The sequence below is a fragment of the Archocentrus centrarchus genome, chromosome 24 (genome assembly GCF_007364275.1).
Source record: "Archocentrus centrarchus isolate MPI-CPG fArcCen1 chromosome 24, fArcCen1, whole genome shotgun sequence".
NCBI lineage: Eukaryota > Metazoa > Chordata > Actinopteri > Cichliformes > Cichlidae > Archocentrus > Archocentrus centrarchus.
The window spans coordinates 11507138-11522243 of NC_044369.1; the positions used below are offsets into that span (position 1 = coordinate 11507138).

A 15106-nucleotide genomic window follows, 5' to 3' on the forward strand; every position below is an offset into this window, starting at 1 on the left:
AAGGATTTTACCGCACAACCATCTGTAGGGTTTACAGAGAATGGTCCAAAAAAAAAGAGAAAACACCCAGTGAGCAGCGAATCTCTTGGCTAAAATGTCCTGCTGGGCGCCCGGGTAGCTCAGTGGTGGACCAGGCAACACATACATATGCCGCGTTGTGGTGCGGGTTCGAGTCCCGGCCTGTCGCCAGTTTGCCCGCGTGTATCTTCCCACCCATTTCCTGTCTCCTTCTACTATCACTGAAAACTGCTGTGGCCAAAAATGCAACAAAAAAAAGTCTTGCTGATGCCAGAGGTCAGAGGAGAATGTCTAGATTGCTTCAAGCTGATAGGAAGGCAACAGTAACTCAAATAACCACTTCTCACAAACAAGGTATGCAGAAGAGCATCTTGGAAAGCACAGCACATTCAACCTTGATGCAAATGGGCTACAGCAGCAGAAGCTCACACCAGTTGCCACTCCTGTCAACAAAGAACAGGAAACTGAGGCTACAAGTAGCACATGCTTACCAAAATTAGACAATAGAAATTATGAAAAATGTTGCCTGGCTTGATGAGTCTTGATTTCTGCTGTGATATCAGAATTTGGCATAATCATAAAAGTAACATCCTGCCTTGACTCAACAGCTCAGGTGTGGGGTATTTTCTTGGCACACTTTAGACCCCTTAATACCAACTGAGCATGGTTTAAAAAAGCCTACCTGAGTGTTGCTGCTGATCATGTCCATCCCTGTATGACCAGAGTACCCATCTTCTGATGGCTTCCAACAGGATAACACACCATGTCACAAAACAAATGATCTCAGATTGGTTTCTTGAACATGAAAACGCACTCAAATGGTCTCGACAATCACCAGACCTCAGTCCAATAGAGCACCTCTGGGATGTGGTGGAACAGCAGAGTTGCATCATGGATGTGTAGCCAATAAATCGGCAGCAACTGTGTGATGCTGTCATGTCAATATGAACCAAAATCTCGGAGGAATGTTTCCAGCACCTTGTTGAATCTGTGCCACGAAAAATTAAGGCAGCTCTGAAGGCAAAAGGGGGTCCAACCCAGTACTAGCAGTGTGTCTGGTGAGTGTATGTTACGACACAAACAGCACCTTTTGAAGACAGTAAGCAGATGCATCAAAGTCTCATCAGGCATGCTGTGATAACAAATTTGATCAAACTGACAAAACTGAATCTAAATGAATTTTTTCACATGTGGTAGCTTTAGTTACTATAATAACCTTGTTCTAAATACCAACCTGCAGGAATGAAAATGGCTACAGCAACAAATGCAGCTCCTGCAAAACAAAAGCCTAACTAAAACAAGGTTACATTTATCATTCTGGTCCTAAATTGCCATCATTCCAAGGTTACCTAAACACTATATAAATTGCTTTTGATTAAAAAAGTGAGAAACCTCCTGTTAGCAGTCTTTCTTGGTTGTTTTGTCTTTATACACATTTCTGCCTTTTAAGGTGGGTGGGTGAAACCTGACATTCAGTCAGTGGTTGAATATTTATAACATCTTTATTTGGATGAAGTGTTGGGCTTTGTTGAATTGCACATCACATATTACAGCAGGGGCACATTGGGACTTCTGGTGAAATGGTTAACAGCCTCCAGTGAGGTAACAGGAACTACATGATGTGAAGTCAGCAGCAGGACGGGTGTCCACAGCGCACACTCGCACCCTCTGAAATCCATAACAACTCTAAGCTGTACAGCATGCAATGGCTCTACATCTGAGGAAACTTTAATATCTACAGGTGGATCAGTCACACAGAATGCTTCTTAGCTTCACTTGCACACCATGTGTAAACATATTCATTGTAATATTTGCTTAATTTGTTAGACTGTTTTTGTCTGACTTGTGTATAATACCAAGCAGTACTTTGATCCCTGTACACATCGGAAAACACTCAGAACAAATCATCACAATATGGACACAAAACAACTTTCATCGCTGACGTAAAGAGACGCAGGCGTGGCCAGAGAGGCACAGAATAAATAAGAGGATGAGTGAAGTCAGTGGCTGTTGCCCTGTAGTGCTCCTCACTCAAACAGCAGATCTTCATCCGCCTCCTCTGTCAGCATGTTGGCGGGCTCTGCGATGGGACCCAGAGCAGCCAAGCGGGCAGCTATTTCCAGTTCTGTCTTTTCCCTGAGCTGCTTCTTCTTCTCTTGGATCTTCTTCAGTCTGAAAAAGCAGAGAACATTCAGTGTTCGAACCAAAAACAGAGGACTGGGCAGTCTCCTTTTGGACTTCAGTTGTTGGGGGTAGTGACAGAATGAATTAAGAGCTGTGGATTGACAGCCAGCTGGAAAAAATATATAAAATAAAAAATAAACACAAAAGCTGCCACTGATAGTCTTTTAGGTTCACGAATTAAAACCTTCATGAGGCAGACAGAAAATGTTATCACCTGTAGAACTCCTCTCGTTCCCGCTCATCCAGCTCTGTGATGATGTAAGTGAGGGTGCGATCAATCCTGGGAATAATCACTGCAAAGTGGATTAAAGATTATTTAAGCTGCACCAAAACCCTTTTTGTTTGGGAAAAAAAAAAAAAGGCTGTAGTTGTATGTTTAGTGTGTTTACCGTGCTCGATGGCGTTCACACGGCGGTTGGTGATCTTTATGGCTTCATCCAGGGTGACAAAAGATGTCTGTGAACCAAAATTGAGCAACACGTGTGTCATTTTTTTTTTTTTCAATTAAACTTAAGCTTTTCTAGAATACAGATAAAATTTAATCTACATCTGATGAAATATGAAAACATGGCTGCAGCTTCTGGGTCTGAAAGAGAAGCTGGTGCATTATTTCTAATGGCCAGCAGGTGGCAACTGGTTTCCAAAAGAGTCTGCTCTTCAATAAACACGCCTCCATCCTGCCTTTGACACAGGAATTGAGCTCAGTGTGCCAAATGTGTCTAAACCTAAAGTCCTTCTGGTGAAGAGAGACTACAGAGCAGAGAGGAGGCTTGGAGAAGGAACTATAATCAAGGATGCACAGGTGTACCCTTTGTGGAAATATTATAGAAGCAGGCCACACAGCTGGCTACAGCTATAGCAGGAGAAGCTACTCCTTTATAGCTGTTTTGGTTTGGAGATGATCACCTTTGCTCTCAAACTTTCTGCCCTTCAATGTGCTCCTGTGCTTGTACACAGTTATATCTGAGATGTTGGTTTAAAATGAGGCTCCAAGGTAAGGATGTTAAAGTGCCAGTTGCCCCAACTCCTCTGTCCTTGTGTCCCTTCCTCACCTCGTCTGCTCACATCTCTAGTACATCTCGAGGATGTACAAACTGAGAATTTTCAATCAGTAGCATCAATTCTTATTGAAAACAAAAAAGGATGAAAGCAGGGTGAGCTTCATGTTGTAAGCATATGAGAGTGCAGTTTCCCTTGGTTTCTTGTTCAAATCCACCCGTCACTTGTATCTGATTTCAAATCGCTCAGCATGAGGCTTCACATCGGGATTTCACTAACCAATGAGCGACATCACATTGACTTTTTATTATGATCATCTGTTTAAAAAAAATAAAAACCATTTCACTTAAATCTAAAGTATGCTTTTTATATGTAAGAGCGCCTCCTACCTGTAAGGAGGCCAACTCCACAAGCAGCTCCACAGCTCTGGCATAGTTCCTCTTCAACCTCGAGAGCTGCTCTCCTCCTCTAGCCAAGCCGGTGAGCTCATAACCTGACAGACACAAACACACATCGAGGTTGAGCATTTTCTGTAATTCACTAAAAACAGATTTCCACCAAACTCAGAATTGAGACTGGACTTACTGTCCCCGCCTTCTTGATAGTGTTCAAAAACTGGAAGGGTGACACCTGAAAAAAGAAAAGCAGCAGATATTAAAAAAAAAAAAAAAAGTGATGATAAAAATGAGAAAATAGTTTTGATGCTAACCTGCCACATTATCTTTTTTGGCCCTGACCTTCACCTGGGCTTTGTTAACATTCTGGATTACAGTCGTGCTGTGGACAAAAATTGCAGATGGAAGTTGCACAAAGGTCTGCACCAAACACAGCATCACGCGACTGTAGTGTTATTGTCATTCTTACCTGAAGTCTCCAGCAGCAAATTTAGCTTCAGCCAAAGAGAAAGCAGCTTCTCTCATCACCTCTCCCATCTTGGTTTTAGTCTAAAAGAATAAATAAACAAACCTTTAGGAAATTATTTTAGCTGCTGAGAGACCCACAAAGCTGAAAGCCTTCATGAAGGCTTAGATTTATGAGGCTTTGATTTGTAATTTGTTAGTTTGTAACAATGAAAATACACAAACAATTACTATGGAAACACCTCTTAGAATAAGAGCAATTCAGCACCATCGTAAGCTACAGCCTCTACAATGAGCAGAAAGTTGAATTATTATACAGTTGGGTTAAAAATAAACAAAGGCTGTGACATTAATGAAGGATTTGTTGCATTGTCTGTTTTATTAGACCACATTTAGACCAAAAGTGAAAGCTCATTTTCAACTGACTTCAATAATTTTGCGAAGGATCTGACGGAAGCGCATGGAGAGGGCGTCGGACTTCTTCTTGAGCAGGTTGCGGCCGGTCTGCGCGCCTTTCATCCGAGCCTTCATGATGGTCTGGGCCCTGAAAATCCAGAGAAAACCCACACGTTTTAACACTGTGTTTGAATCAGCCAGTTACATCAGGTTCAAGATTACACAGCCAGGTTTCATTTTCCTGCTCTGCTGCTGTTAATGATGACAGCAGAAGGTGTACTGAATAGATTTTGACTGAAGAAAGAAAGGCAGAGTCACACTGGAATTAATGTCATCGCTTGCTACTTCTTTAATTTAATTCTTTTCTTTTTTTTTGTAGATTCAGTTAAATTTGTGGCAGGAGTGGTGTGCTTTAACCATGAATGCATGTTTTTTTTCCTCACTAACTGCTGTCAGGCTGGAGGTAAACTGAGCTGCGTCCTGTGCAGTCTAACTACAGGACATGGTACTACATTCATGCTGGACCTTAGGCCATCCTAAGGTCTCCCCCTCTCTCTCTCCTCCAGCAGTTGACGCCCTCATCACAGCTCTTTTGTTAAATCTGGATTTTCATATTTTGCTCTTTTCTTTCTCTCTTTTGAATAGATTTGCTCCTTGTGTTCCTCTTTTTAACATTTTGTTTCAAATGCTGGTTCAGTGGGTTGTCACTGAAGGACAGGAACCGTCTTAATGGCATTATTAAAGTCTTCTGCTCCAAGATTACTGGAGTCCAAAGAAACATGTAGTTCAGCGAGCAATTGTTATTAGTTGACCTGGTCACATTCTCTCTAGTGAGTTTATTTGAATGCCCTCAGGTCAGCACTATAATGCACCCCTGAGGAGAATAAACCGCTGATCACTCCTTTATTCCTTCTTCTATCGTGCTGCTAAATGTCAAGAGTAGCAGTTTGTTCTAATTTTTCATCTTGCTAATATATAAGTCCATGTGTGGGTGTTCTGCTGGGAGACCTTACATTGAGCTGCTGTCACTGACAAGTTGAATGTTAACTGCTAAATGGCTACATACTTGTAATTCACTTGTTATTTACAGTTGTTTTTCTTTTCAGAATTAGAATCTTTCCAGGTCTTTCTGGGGTTGAGTAGGCGACCCATACGCCATAAGGCTAATGCAGAGGCCGGGGCTGGAATCCACCCTAAGGCACGCTTTTTCTTCTCTCCACTGTCCAATCACATAAAGGCAAAAAAGCCCCAGAATATATATTCTTAAAAAAAGGTGTCACACTAAGCACGGTTACCTTGTACTGTACCCAATTCCAACTGAACTGTGCCATGGCCCAACTCTTCAAGTGGACCAGGGCACAGTTCACTGAACCGCCCCCAGACATGACACACTAGCCAAATGAACTGGGCTTTGGGGGTAAAATGAGCCCCTGCGTGGTACAGATCACTAAGTGTAGTAACTAAGTATTAACTAAGTTTAATTATGGAGTTCCCCAGGGTTCTGTACATGCTTTCTCTAGGTATTCCCTAAGTATTATTAAATAGCATTGCATGCATTTTCCTTGCTATGCAGATGATACCCAGCTTTATCTATCCATGAAGCCAGATGACACACACCAATTAGTTAAACTGCAGGAATGTCTTAAAGACATAAAGGCCTGGATGACCTCTAATTTCCTGCTTCTAAATTCAGATAAAACTGAAGTTATTGTTCTCAGCCCTACAAATCTTAGAAAGACAGTGTTTAACCAGATACCTACTCTGGATGGTATTACCTTGACCTTCAGTAACACTATGAGGAATCTTGGACTAATTTTTGACTAGAATATGTCCTTCAATGCACATATTAATTAAATATGTTGGACTGCTTTCTTTCATTTGTAAAATATTTCTAAAATTAGAAACATCTTGTCTCAAAGTGATGCTAAAAAGTTAATTCATGCATTTATTACTTCTAGGTTGGACTATTGCAATTCATTACCACTCTGTCTGAAAAGCTCCCAGAAAAGCCTTCAGCTGTTCCAAAATGCTGCAGTGAGAGTACTGACGGGGACTAGAAGGAGAGAGCATATTTCTCCCATATTGGCTTCTCTTCATTGGCTCCCTATTAAATAAATAATATTCTTCTCACACACAAGGTCTTGAATAATCAGGCCCCATCTTATCTTAAAGACCTCATAGTACCAGATCACCCCAACAGAGCACTTCGTTCTCAGATTGCTGGCTTGCTTGTTGTTCCTAAGGTATTTAAAAGTAGAATGGGAGGCAGAGCCTTCAACTTTGAGGCCCCTCGTCTGTAGAACCAGCTCCCAGTCTGGATTTGGGAGACACATCCTCTCTATTTTTAAGATTAGGCTTAAAATCTTAAAACCTTTCTTTTTGATCACGTTTATATTTAGGGCTGGATCAGGTGACCCTGAACCATCCCTTAGTTAGGCAGCAATAGGCCTAGGCTCCTGGGGGCTTCCAGTGATTTAATCACTGCATTTAATCATTAGTTATTGTTAATCTTTGGCTCTCTTCCACAGTGTGTCTTTTGTCCTGTCCCCATCCCCTCACCCCCAGCTGGTCACTGCAGATGGCTGCCCTCCCTGAGCCTGGTTCTGCTGGAGGTTTCTTCCTGTTAAAAGGGAGTTTTTCCTTCCCAATGTCACCAAGTGCCTGCTCATTTGACTGGTGGATTTCTCTGGAATCATTGTAGTGTCTTTACCTTACAATATAAAGCACCTTGAAGTGACTTTTGTGATTTGGCGCTCTATAAATAAAATTTAATTGAAAATATGTGGATCCATCTTTTGTGGTAACCCCTTGTGAATAAGGGAGCAGCTGAAAATTCATAGCCATCAACATTCAAGCCCACTTAATGTGACTCACACATTGTTACAGTCTACGTTAATGCTGCCATCCTGATTGTCTATAAAATAAATTTACTATTTTGCTTTATGCTGTACAACATCTACTGCATGCTTTCCATCTTAGAAGAGAGATCTGATCCCTAATCTGGGGGTCTTCCTGAGATTGCTTTAGTTTTTCTACCATTTAAGGACTTCTTTCCCCCCAGGGGGATACTTTCCTTACCTGAACCAAGTGAGTCTAAGGATAGAAAGTGTTAAAATCTGTAATTTGCGTTACAGCATTATTTTTGAAAGTAAGTGAGGAAGAACACGATCTGTAGCACTCCTCTGCATTCATATCACAGCTACAGGAGCTGATAACAGGGTAAAACCTCTGTTATACTCTTTCAGTCGTCTTAAAACTGACATAACTGGATCAAGGTGACATGGGGTTAAAATAAAGTCTCTCAGACTGACAGCTCACACTTGGACAATGTTGGAAATATCACATGACAACTGAAGGATTCTTCCTCTTTTAAACGGTAACCTGACACAAAACTAAACGGCGATCCTTGCTTTTCAAATGCATCCAAAAAAAAAAAAAAATCAATATCATAGATTTTTAAACAATGTCAACAAAACAGTGGTAAATAAGCTTTAAGGAAACTACAGTGGGTTAGCAACTAGCTATCACACAAGCTGCTTACATTCTGGAGGGGAATATGTCGATCCTGTCTTTTCCAGACATCTTCCCGTTTTTGTGTCGATGACTGCGAATTTCAGTTTACTATCGCTTCCCGAAATCAATCCTAAAACTGTAAGTTAAATCCTAGATTGTTAATATTCGCGTATAACAGCTGAAATGACGCTCTTCGTGCAGGATTAGAGCAGCAGATCGAGCTGACGGTCGTGATCTTCTCCGCGATGATCAGCTGGCCCTCCGCGTCATGTGACTGAAGAACAGAACTCTTTCCGTACATGCGCGCATCTGGAAGCTCTTGACGATCTTTTCCGGGTCGACAAATTAGCACACCCATGAATGTGAGCTAGCGGGCCCGTGTTCTTAATTAAAAAGAAAAAAAAGCAACATCAGAAAGAAAAAACTAATCTGACATTTAAACAGAGGCAGCACGGAACATCCAGGCGCATCGTTCTGTAACCTTATGACACAGGTGAGTGTGGTTTATGAAGGAGTTGTTTAGCGGGGAGTGGGAAACGGTCGGACCTGGCAGCTAACCGGCTAACAGCTTAGCCTGCGTGTGCCGCATGTGAGCTGGGCGCCGGGTTATTAGCTGGGAAGCTAACGGATATTACAGAAAATTTTTCTGTAATATCCGCGCTTTAATGAGCGTTTCTTCTCGTGCTTTTAAACGAAATAACTGCGAACACATACAGTCGCTGTTAATGTGCTGAATTTCTGGTAAGCAGGTTTTTGTGTCCATTTTGTAATGCTAAGTTTTCTCTTTTAAATAGTGATGGGTTTGTCTGCGTTGCATCATTCCGTTGAAAAATCTGAAATCAAAGTAGCAGACGTTCGTTTCATTTCCCTGTTTTTATTTCTGAAAGATTTTTTTCCAAGCTAAACCTGGGAACGTGATTTCCTTCAGTGGAAAAACAGAAACAGAGAAGTGACTTCATTCAAATGGTTTTGGACAATATTAATTAAATATTGAAAGGGTGTTTCTAATATTTTGTCCACACCTTCCTAATTTTTGATGATAAAATGGTAAAATTAGAAAGTATGACCAAAACCTTTCCACAAATTAATGTCTATAAGAATGACCACGACTGTGATTAAAAAAAAACCTGAGAAAAAAGAGCATTACAGCGTTTTCCCATAGAGGAATATCTTTACCTGTAGCAGGGTTTACTTCATGAACAGGAACATGAGTGTATAGTTCAAATAGTCTGATGTAGAAAGGGATTAAAGTTAATTGGTCGACTCTGCGACACCCAACACATTGTTATCCAAGCTTAGTCAGTCGGTGGTCCTATGGGTGTTTGCATTGTCTCCCAGAAGCCTGTCTGTGGCCTACACAGCAAGTTCAACATACCCAGAATGGCTTTCCTTTATCTGGCTTCACTTATCCAGTCAGGCTAAACAAGTCACATCAAGGTGGTTTTCAGGTTGATAAATAACCCACAGTTTAGCAACTGTCAAAGAAATGTCTCCAAGTCCTGTTTCTCAGGGTGTAACAACATCAACAACAAGTAAAACAAAGGTGATACCATCCAAGGGTGAAACACTCCAGGGGTTAGGCAGCTGCCTTCTGCTTACAGCAACATCAGGATGTTAAAAGCAATAGATTCAGAGAACAGTGAGTGTTTCTATTCTTCATCATAATCTAGCTAGGAGCACTTTCACATGAAAGGGGTGGCGTTGACAGCATCCACCCAGTCATAAACATAAACAAGTCTACTGGTCTATATTAGAAAACTATGAAGGGGTCATACACATAACACAGGCTGAACAGACAAATCAGAGGAATGAGAGTAACAGAAAAAGGTTCAAGGGATCTTCCAGGAATAGTGACACTGTTTTCAGGAGAATCAGTTGGTCAGTAGGCAGTGATTTCATACCTGTGGATCTGTAATCTTGACGATAACCTGTATAAGTTACCATGGTGATGTACTCTGGTAACAGGGTATTTGTGCTTCTGTGGTAAATCTGTGCTGTAGGCAGGTCATAACCACAAAACACTCTGAAACCCTACATAGTAACTCACACCGTAACCTGACACATCATGTCCACGCAGCCCACAACTATTGCAATTGTCCTGTTCTGTAGTGTCCATTCCTCCTGTGCCCTTCAAGCTACTTTTTTGCTGTTGTTTTTGAATGTTATCAGTGAGAGAAGAAAAATCATTGCCTCAGTATAAGGACTCAGAGGTCAGCAAATTCCCAGAGGGAGATTGCCTTAAGTGTTGTAATGGATGTGAGAGATTGTACAAAGAAGTGGAAAAACTTGAGGGGGGAAAAAAAAGCTAACCACAACAAAGAGTGGGGACCCAGGAGGGAAAAAAGGCCCAGTATTTAGTTTCTATTGGTACCAGATATAAAGCACTGGTTCACAACCACAAAGTAATTAAGATATAACGCACCATGCACAAGCATGAATGTTGGCAACGCTGTTGGCTGCTTCCTTAGGCTATGTTGTAGGCTCTACAAATATTCACCACCAAAGTCTAAATCAGCCATATGAAGTGAACCTTCTTAACCCTGACGTTACCTAGATAAGACCCAGAAGCTACTTCTGTCTCTTATACTGTCAGTGGTTGGTTGTTGCTTGTTTTCTTTTACCCTTTAACATTCTAGCCCAGATGAGATGACCTTAATTACTTCACTGTAACATTATTTTCTCACTCTTTTGAAGCCACAGTATGGAAACTCAAATTTACAGATTGAGCTGTACTTTTCCCAGTGTTTAAAGATTTGTGCAATCATCTACAGATGTTAACCTCCCTCTGTCTTAACTGTTTCTGACCTCACAGCGATGCCGGGGCTCAGCTGTCGATTTTACCAGCACCGGTTCCCAGAGGTGGAGGATGTTGTGATGGTGAACGTGAGGTCCATCGCTGAGATGGGCGCCTACGTCAGCCTTTTGGAGTACAACAACATCGAGGGCATGATCCTCCTGAGCGAGCTGTCGCGTCGACGTATCCGCTCCATCAACAAGCTCATCCGCATAGGTCGCAATGAGTGCGTGGTCGTCATCCGAGTAGACAAAGAGAAGGGTGAGTGCAGACAGGTGGATACTGACCAGTATAGATGAAGGCTAGTGGAAATTGTACCCCTCTGTAGGAAACTACTGTTGGAATAGAAACCTTATGAACCATATCTATTTTTTTGGGGGGGGGCAGTTTTCTTCCTTTTAGATTGAATAGATTACTGTCATGATGTTCTGTGACTTCAGATGGGTTATGGTTGGTAATATGGTCAAGAATATTATCAATATTACAGCATTTACCAGTTTAATGTCAGGGAAATCCCATATGACAGAGAAAAATGTAATCTGAAATAATTAAAGGGGGTCTGCTGTAATGAGGTCACCATATGTACAAGTAATCCCTATAAGCCAAAAGCTCCAGCTTCAGACTGCTCTTTAACACTCTGTTTCAGGCACTCTTTTGCAGTCTTGGCTCTGTATGATGTCAGTAAGAGGTGATATCCTTATCTGTTCAACAGTTCTGTGGGAACTGCAACTCCACCCACCCGCTGTTCCAAACATCCATTTTCCAAGGGCAACCCAATCAGATGAAAGTCAGCCTAAAACAGCTTGTTTCAGAGAGTGGGTGAACTTAGGCTCTGCAGTAAGGCCCCATTATAAGATGAATGCAGATTATATATTTGAGTTAGAATACATAAAATCATAATAACTTCCACATTTACATCAAGTCATACAAAAAAGGTTCAGGAAGAAGAAAATCTTATTAAGCTTTTGTGCAAACGAGTAGTTTACAAAAAAGTAAATTATTATAGCAGAATTCCTCTTCATGTACCCACAACACCAAATTTAACAGCCCTGCTGCCCATTCACACCTGGAACCTTGTAACTCTAACAAGTCCCATAACATGAGGGAGGGACAATTTCACAATTGGGCACAATTTGGACATGCACACTGTGAGGTGTATTGGCAGCACTTTTGACAGCCTTTTCCAAAGATTTGCGCAGTGTGAATATTCCATACGTTTCTTCACTGTTTTCTCCCCAGGATACATTGATTTGTCAAAAAGAAGAGTCTCACCGGAGGAGGCCATCAAGTGTGAGGATAAATTCACCAAATCTAAAACTGTAAGTTGAATTGTGACCTCAAGGCTTGATCCTTTTTCTTTTTTTAAAACTCAATAACAGTGTCTCTTTCTACCAAACCACACCCACAAACTGCAGAAACAAGTGTCCATCTACCACTGAATGGAGGTTCATGCTCCTGACAGGATTTCAACATTTTATTGCTTCTTTTTCGTTTGACATGTAATCGTAGCCAGCTTCGCGCTTTTTTCAGTTTGCGGGTGTAGTTTGGTTTTAGTCATTCATGCCAAACATTGTGAAAGAAGTAATACCTGAATTTTAAGAATTTTTAAACATGGATCTTGTTAATTTTACAGTATTGTTTGCCCTGAGCTGAACTTTAAGATGTTTGCAGGTTTACAGCATCCTGCGACACGTGGCAGAAGTGTTGGAGTACAGTAAGGATGAGCAGCTAGAGAGCTTGTACCAGCGCACCGCCTGGGTCTTTGATGAGAAATACAAGCGGCCAGGATACGGCGCTTATGATGTCTTCAAACAGGCTGTATCGTAAGTCTTTATTTCGACAATTATTCAAATGAAACAAAAGCTGTGGATATCTAGCTTTCGGTTTCTGCAAATATTTTTATTTTGGTGACTTTCTTCAGAGATCCTTCCATTCTTGATGGCCTGGATTTAACAGAGGAGGAGAGGAATGTGCTGATTGATAACATCAACAGGCGACTCACTCCACAGGCTGTCAAAATCAGAGCAGGTGTGACTATTTAAGTGTTTCTTAGTTGGACTTTGAAATGAAGTAGAAATGTGAATATGAGTTCCACAGTCTTCCTCTCCCTTGGGCAGACATTGAAGTGGCGTGTTATGGTTACGAGGGGATCGACGCTGTGAAGGAAGCTCTGAGAGCCGGACTCGGCTGCTCCACAGAGGCCATGCCCATCAAGGTAATCCTTCTCTATTCAGTCATGAAGTAAAAACTCTTCTTTGACTCTCCTCTGCCAAGACTAAAATGAGTCTCCAGCTGTAGCCTTCTGCTCTACTTGGAATTTTCTCGAACTTCTGCCGCTTCAAGACTGTCATGGCGTTTCCTCTTGGCAGATCAACCTGATCGCCCCCCCTCGCTACGTGATGACGACGACCACCCTGGAGCGCACAGAAGGCCTCTCTGTCCTCAACCAGGCCATGGCTGCTATCAAGGAGAAGATTGAGGAGAAGAGAGGGGTCTTTAACATCCAGATGGAGGTGAGTGATTTCACTTTCTTTTTTTTTTTTTTTTTAAATGAATATCTTTATTTTTAGAACATTTGGCCCAAAGACCATTATTGCAACCTATTTTTTGAGATTTATATATTTTGTGTGGAGCAAATGCAAATTGCAAACTCTGTACTGCAGCCTAAGGTGGTGACGGACACAGATGAGACAGAGCTCGCCCGGCAGCTGGAGAGGTTAGAGCGCGAGAACGCAGAGGTGGACGGAGATGACGACGCAGAGGAGATGGAGGCCAAAACAGAGGACTGAGTCGGTCCTCATTGGAAAGCTGGTGGAGACAAAAACATCAATGGAGGAAAGAAAAAAAAACATGGACAGACCTGGCCTCAGTCACTCAGTCCAACAGATGCTAACTTTCACATTGCAACCATTAACTGGTGTTACTACTTTATTGGCAAACATCCCTGTTTGTTCGGGTTTGTCTCAGAAGAAGGTCTTTTTAACCAGACATGGACACAAGAATGGTTAAATTACAAGCATCACTTTAGTTTTTATTTTAAAGTACCCTGATTTGATTAACTCTAAAACAACAAAAGCTGTTTACAAGCTGTGGCCTTTCACTTTACCTCTTGCTTTAAGAGCCCAGTGTCTTCAGTATCCGTGGCACTTCATCTCCGGCTGCTCACTGGATGTGACTGACTGAAGGGGAAATGCATATGCTTCGTCTGTCTCTACACCAGCCAGCAGTAACTTTGTGCTGATTCTCTTCCAGTTAAAGGGTTTTTCTGGCTCTTGTTTAGCTTCCCATCGTATCAATAAAGACCTGGAAGTTTTGATCTCAATGCCTCTTTGTTTAATGAAATTGTTCCAACATCTACCTTTTTATTTTCTCAAAAAGCAGCTTTTCAGTTTGGGTGAATTAAGGATGAATATAATCTGCCACTCAGGCTATTATTTAAAAAAAAAAAAAAACAAAATCAAAATAAAGCAGACTGGAGTTTGTACATTTAAAAAGAATCAGATGGTGATTATACAATCAAAAGTCTAATACCAATAACCCTAAACTTTGATTTTGGCCATTAAAGTTACCTTAATTACCTACTGATTTTTTTTTTCCTATTCATTCTGGGCATTAAGTTGGTCAAATTATCTGAGGTAGTTATGAGTACAGAGAGAATGACTGTTAACATTTTTTTTGGACACTTGTCATGTAGGTCACAGGAAAGAATCACTTTTGTACTCATTTAGGAAGCGAATTAAAAAAATTTGTGAACCTTTAACCCCAAATCTTCCAAATTTTAGGGCAATTTTTGGTGAGAAAAAAAAAAAAAAATCACATGATTATAAAAATTATTTATTCAAATGTTCACCAATACAAAAACAAATGGAGAGCATCTTGACGTCAATTTTTTTTTTTTCCATTCTTAGCTCATTTACCTATAGTGGGTATGATGCGTGTGCTTTTACAGCGTTGAGGATGTCACCACCTGTGGGTCTTGTCAGTGGACACGTTTCAAATGACAACTAGATGTTTTTTGAGATGGACTGAAGATGAAAACATAAGTTTGTCAGGAATGTAATGAAAAATGAAGAGGGGAGGGAGGAAAAAAAAAACCCTTAATAAATAACATCTGTAATTATTTTAAAAACATCCTAGTTGTAGTTATTCACTCTTAAGTTTGTGTCCACTTAACCAACCCACATTGAACTGTAAGCCAAACCTCACTTTAAAGAACACATTGAGAAATGGTGAACTGTTTGTGGCAAACCTGCAGACTCTTCTCATTGTGAGTTGGCATGTATGCAAGTCAAAGTATAGGAATAATGGGTCTCATCTCCAACACAGTGGCCCTGGGTGGCTA

At 41.1% G+C, this 15106-nt stretch overlaps 2 protein-coding genes across 3 annotated transcripts; one reads left to right on the plus strand and one right to left on the minus strand.

The window, feature by feature from the left end:
- Positions 1 to 1501: 1501 nt before the first annotated feature.
- Positions 1502 to 8251, minus strand: atp6v1d (ATPase H+ transporting V1 subunit D). The gene is made up of 9 exons (XM_030720950.1): positions 7999 to 8251; positions 4488 to 4605; positions 4066 to 4145; positions 3911 to 3978; positions 3787 to 3831; positions 3591 to 3694; positions 2592 to 2658; positions 2417 to 2495; positions 1502 to 2190 (listed from the first exon to the last, which is right to left on the minus strand). Exons 1-9 carry the CDS (start codon positions 8037 to 8039, stop codon positions 2046 to 2048), a joined length of 747 nt encoding a protein of 248 aa, XP_030576810.1. The 5' UTR covers positions 8040 to 8251; the 3' UTR covers positions 1502 to 2045.
- Positions 8252 to 8281: 30 nt separating this feature from the next.
- eif2s1b (eukaryotic translation initiation factor 2, subunit 1 alpha b) lies at positions 8282 to 14086 on the plus strand. Of its 2 annotated transcripts, none has more exons than XM_030720948.1 (8): positions 8282 to 8463; positions 10783 to 11025; positions 12004 to 12083; positions 12436 to 12587; positions 12686 to 12792; positions 12882 to 12979; positions 13134 to 13277; positions 13428 to 14086. In XM_030720948.1, exons 2-8 carry the CDS (start codon positions 10785 to 10787, stop codon positions 13551 to 13553), a joined length of 948 nt encoding a protein of 315 aa, XP_030576808.1. In that variant the 5' UTR covers positions 8282 to 8463; positions 10783 to 10784; the 3' UTR covers positions 13554 to 14086. The 2 variants fall into 2 exon arrangements, with proteins under 2 accessions (XP_030576808.1, XP_030576809.1); XM_030720949.1 differs by lacking the exon at positions 8282 to 8463 and adding an exon at positions 8570 to 8711.
- The last annotated feature ends 1020 nt before the right edge of the window (positions 14087 to 15106 follow it).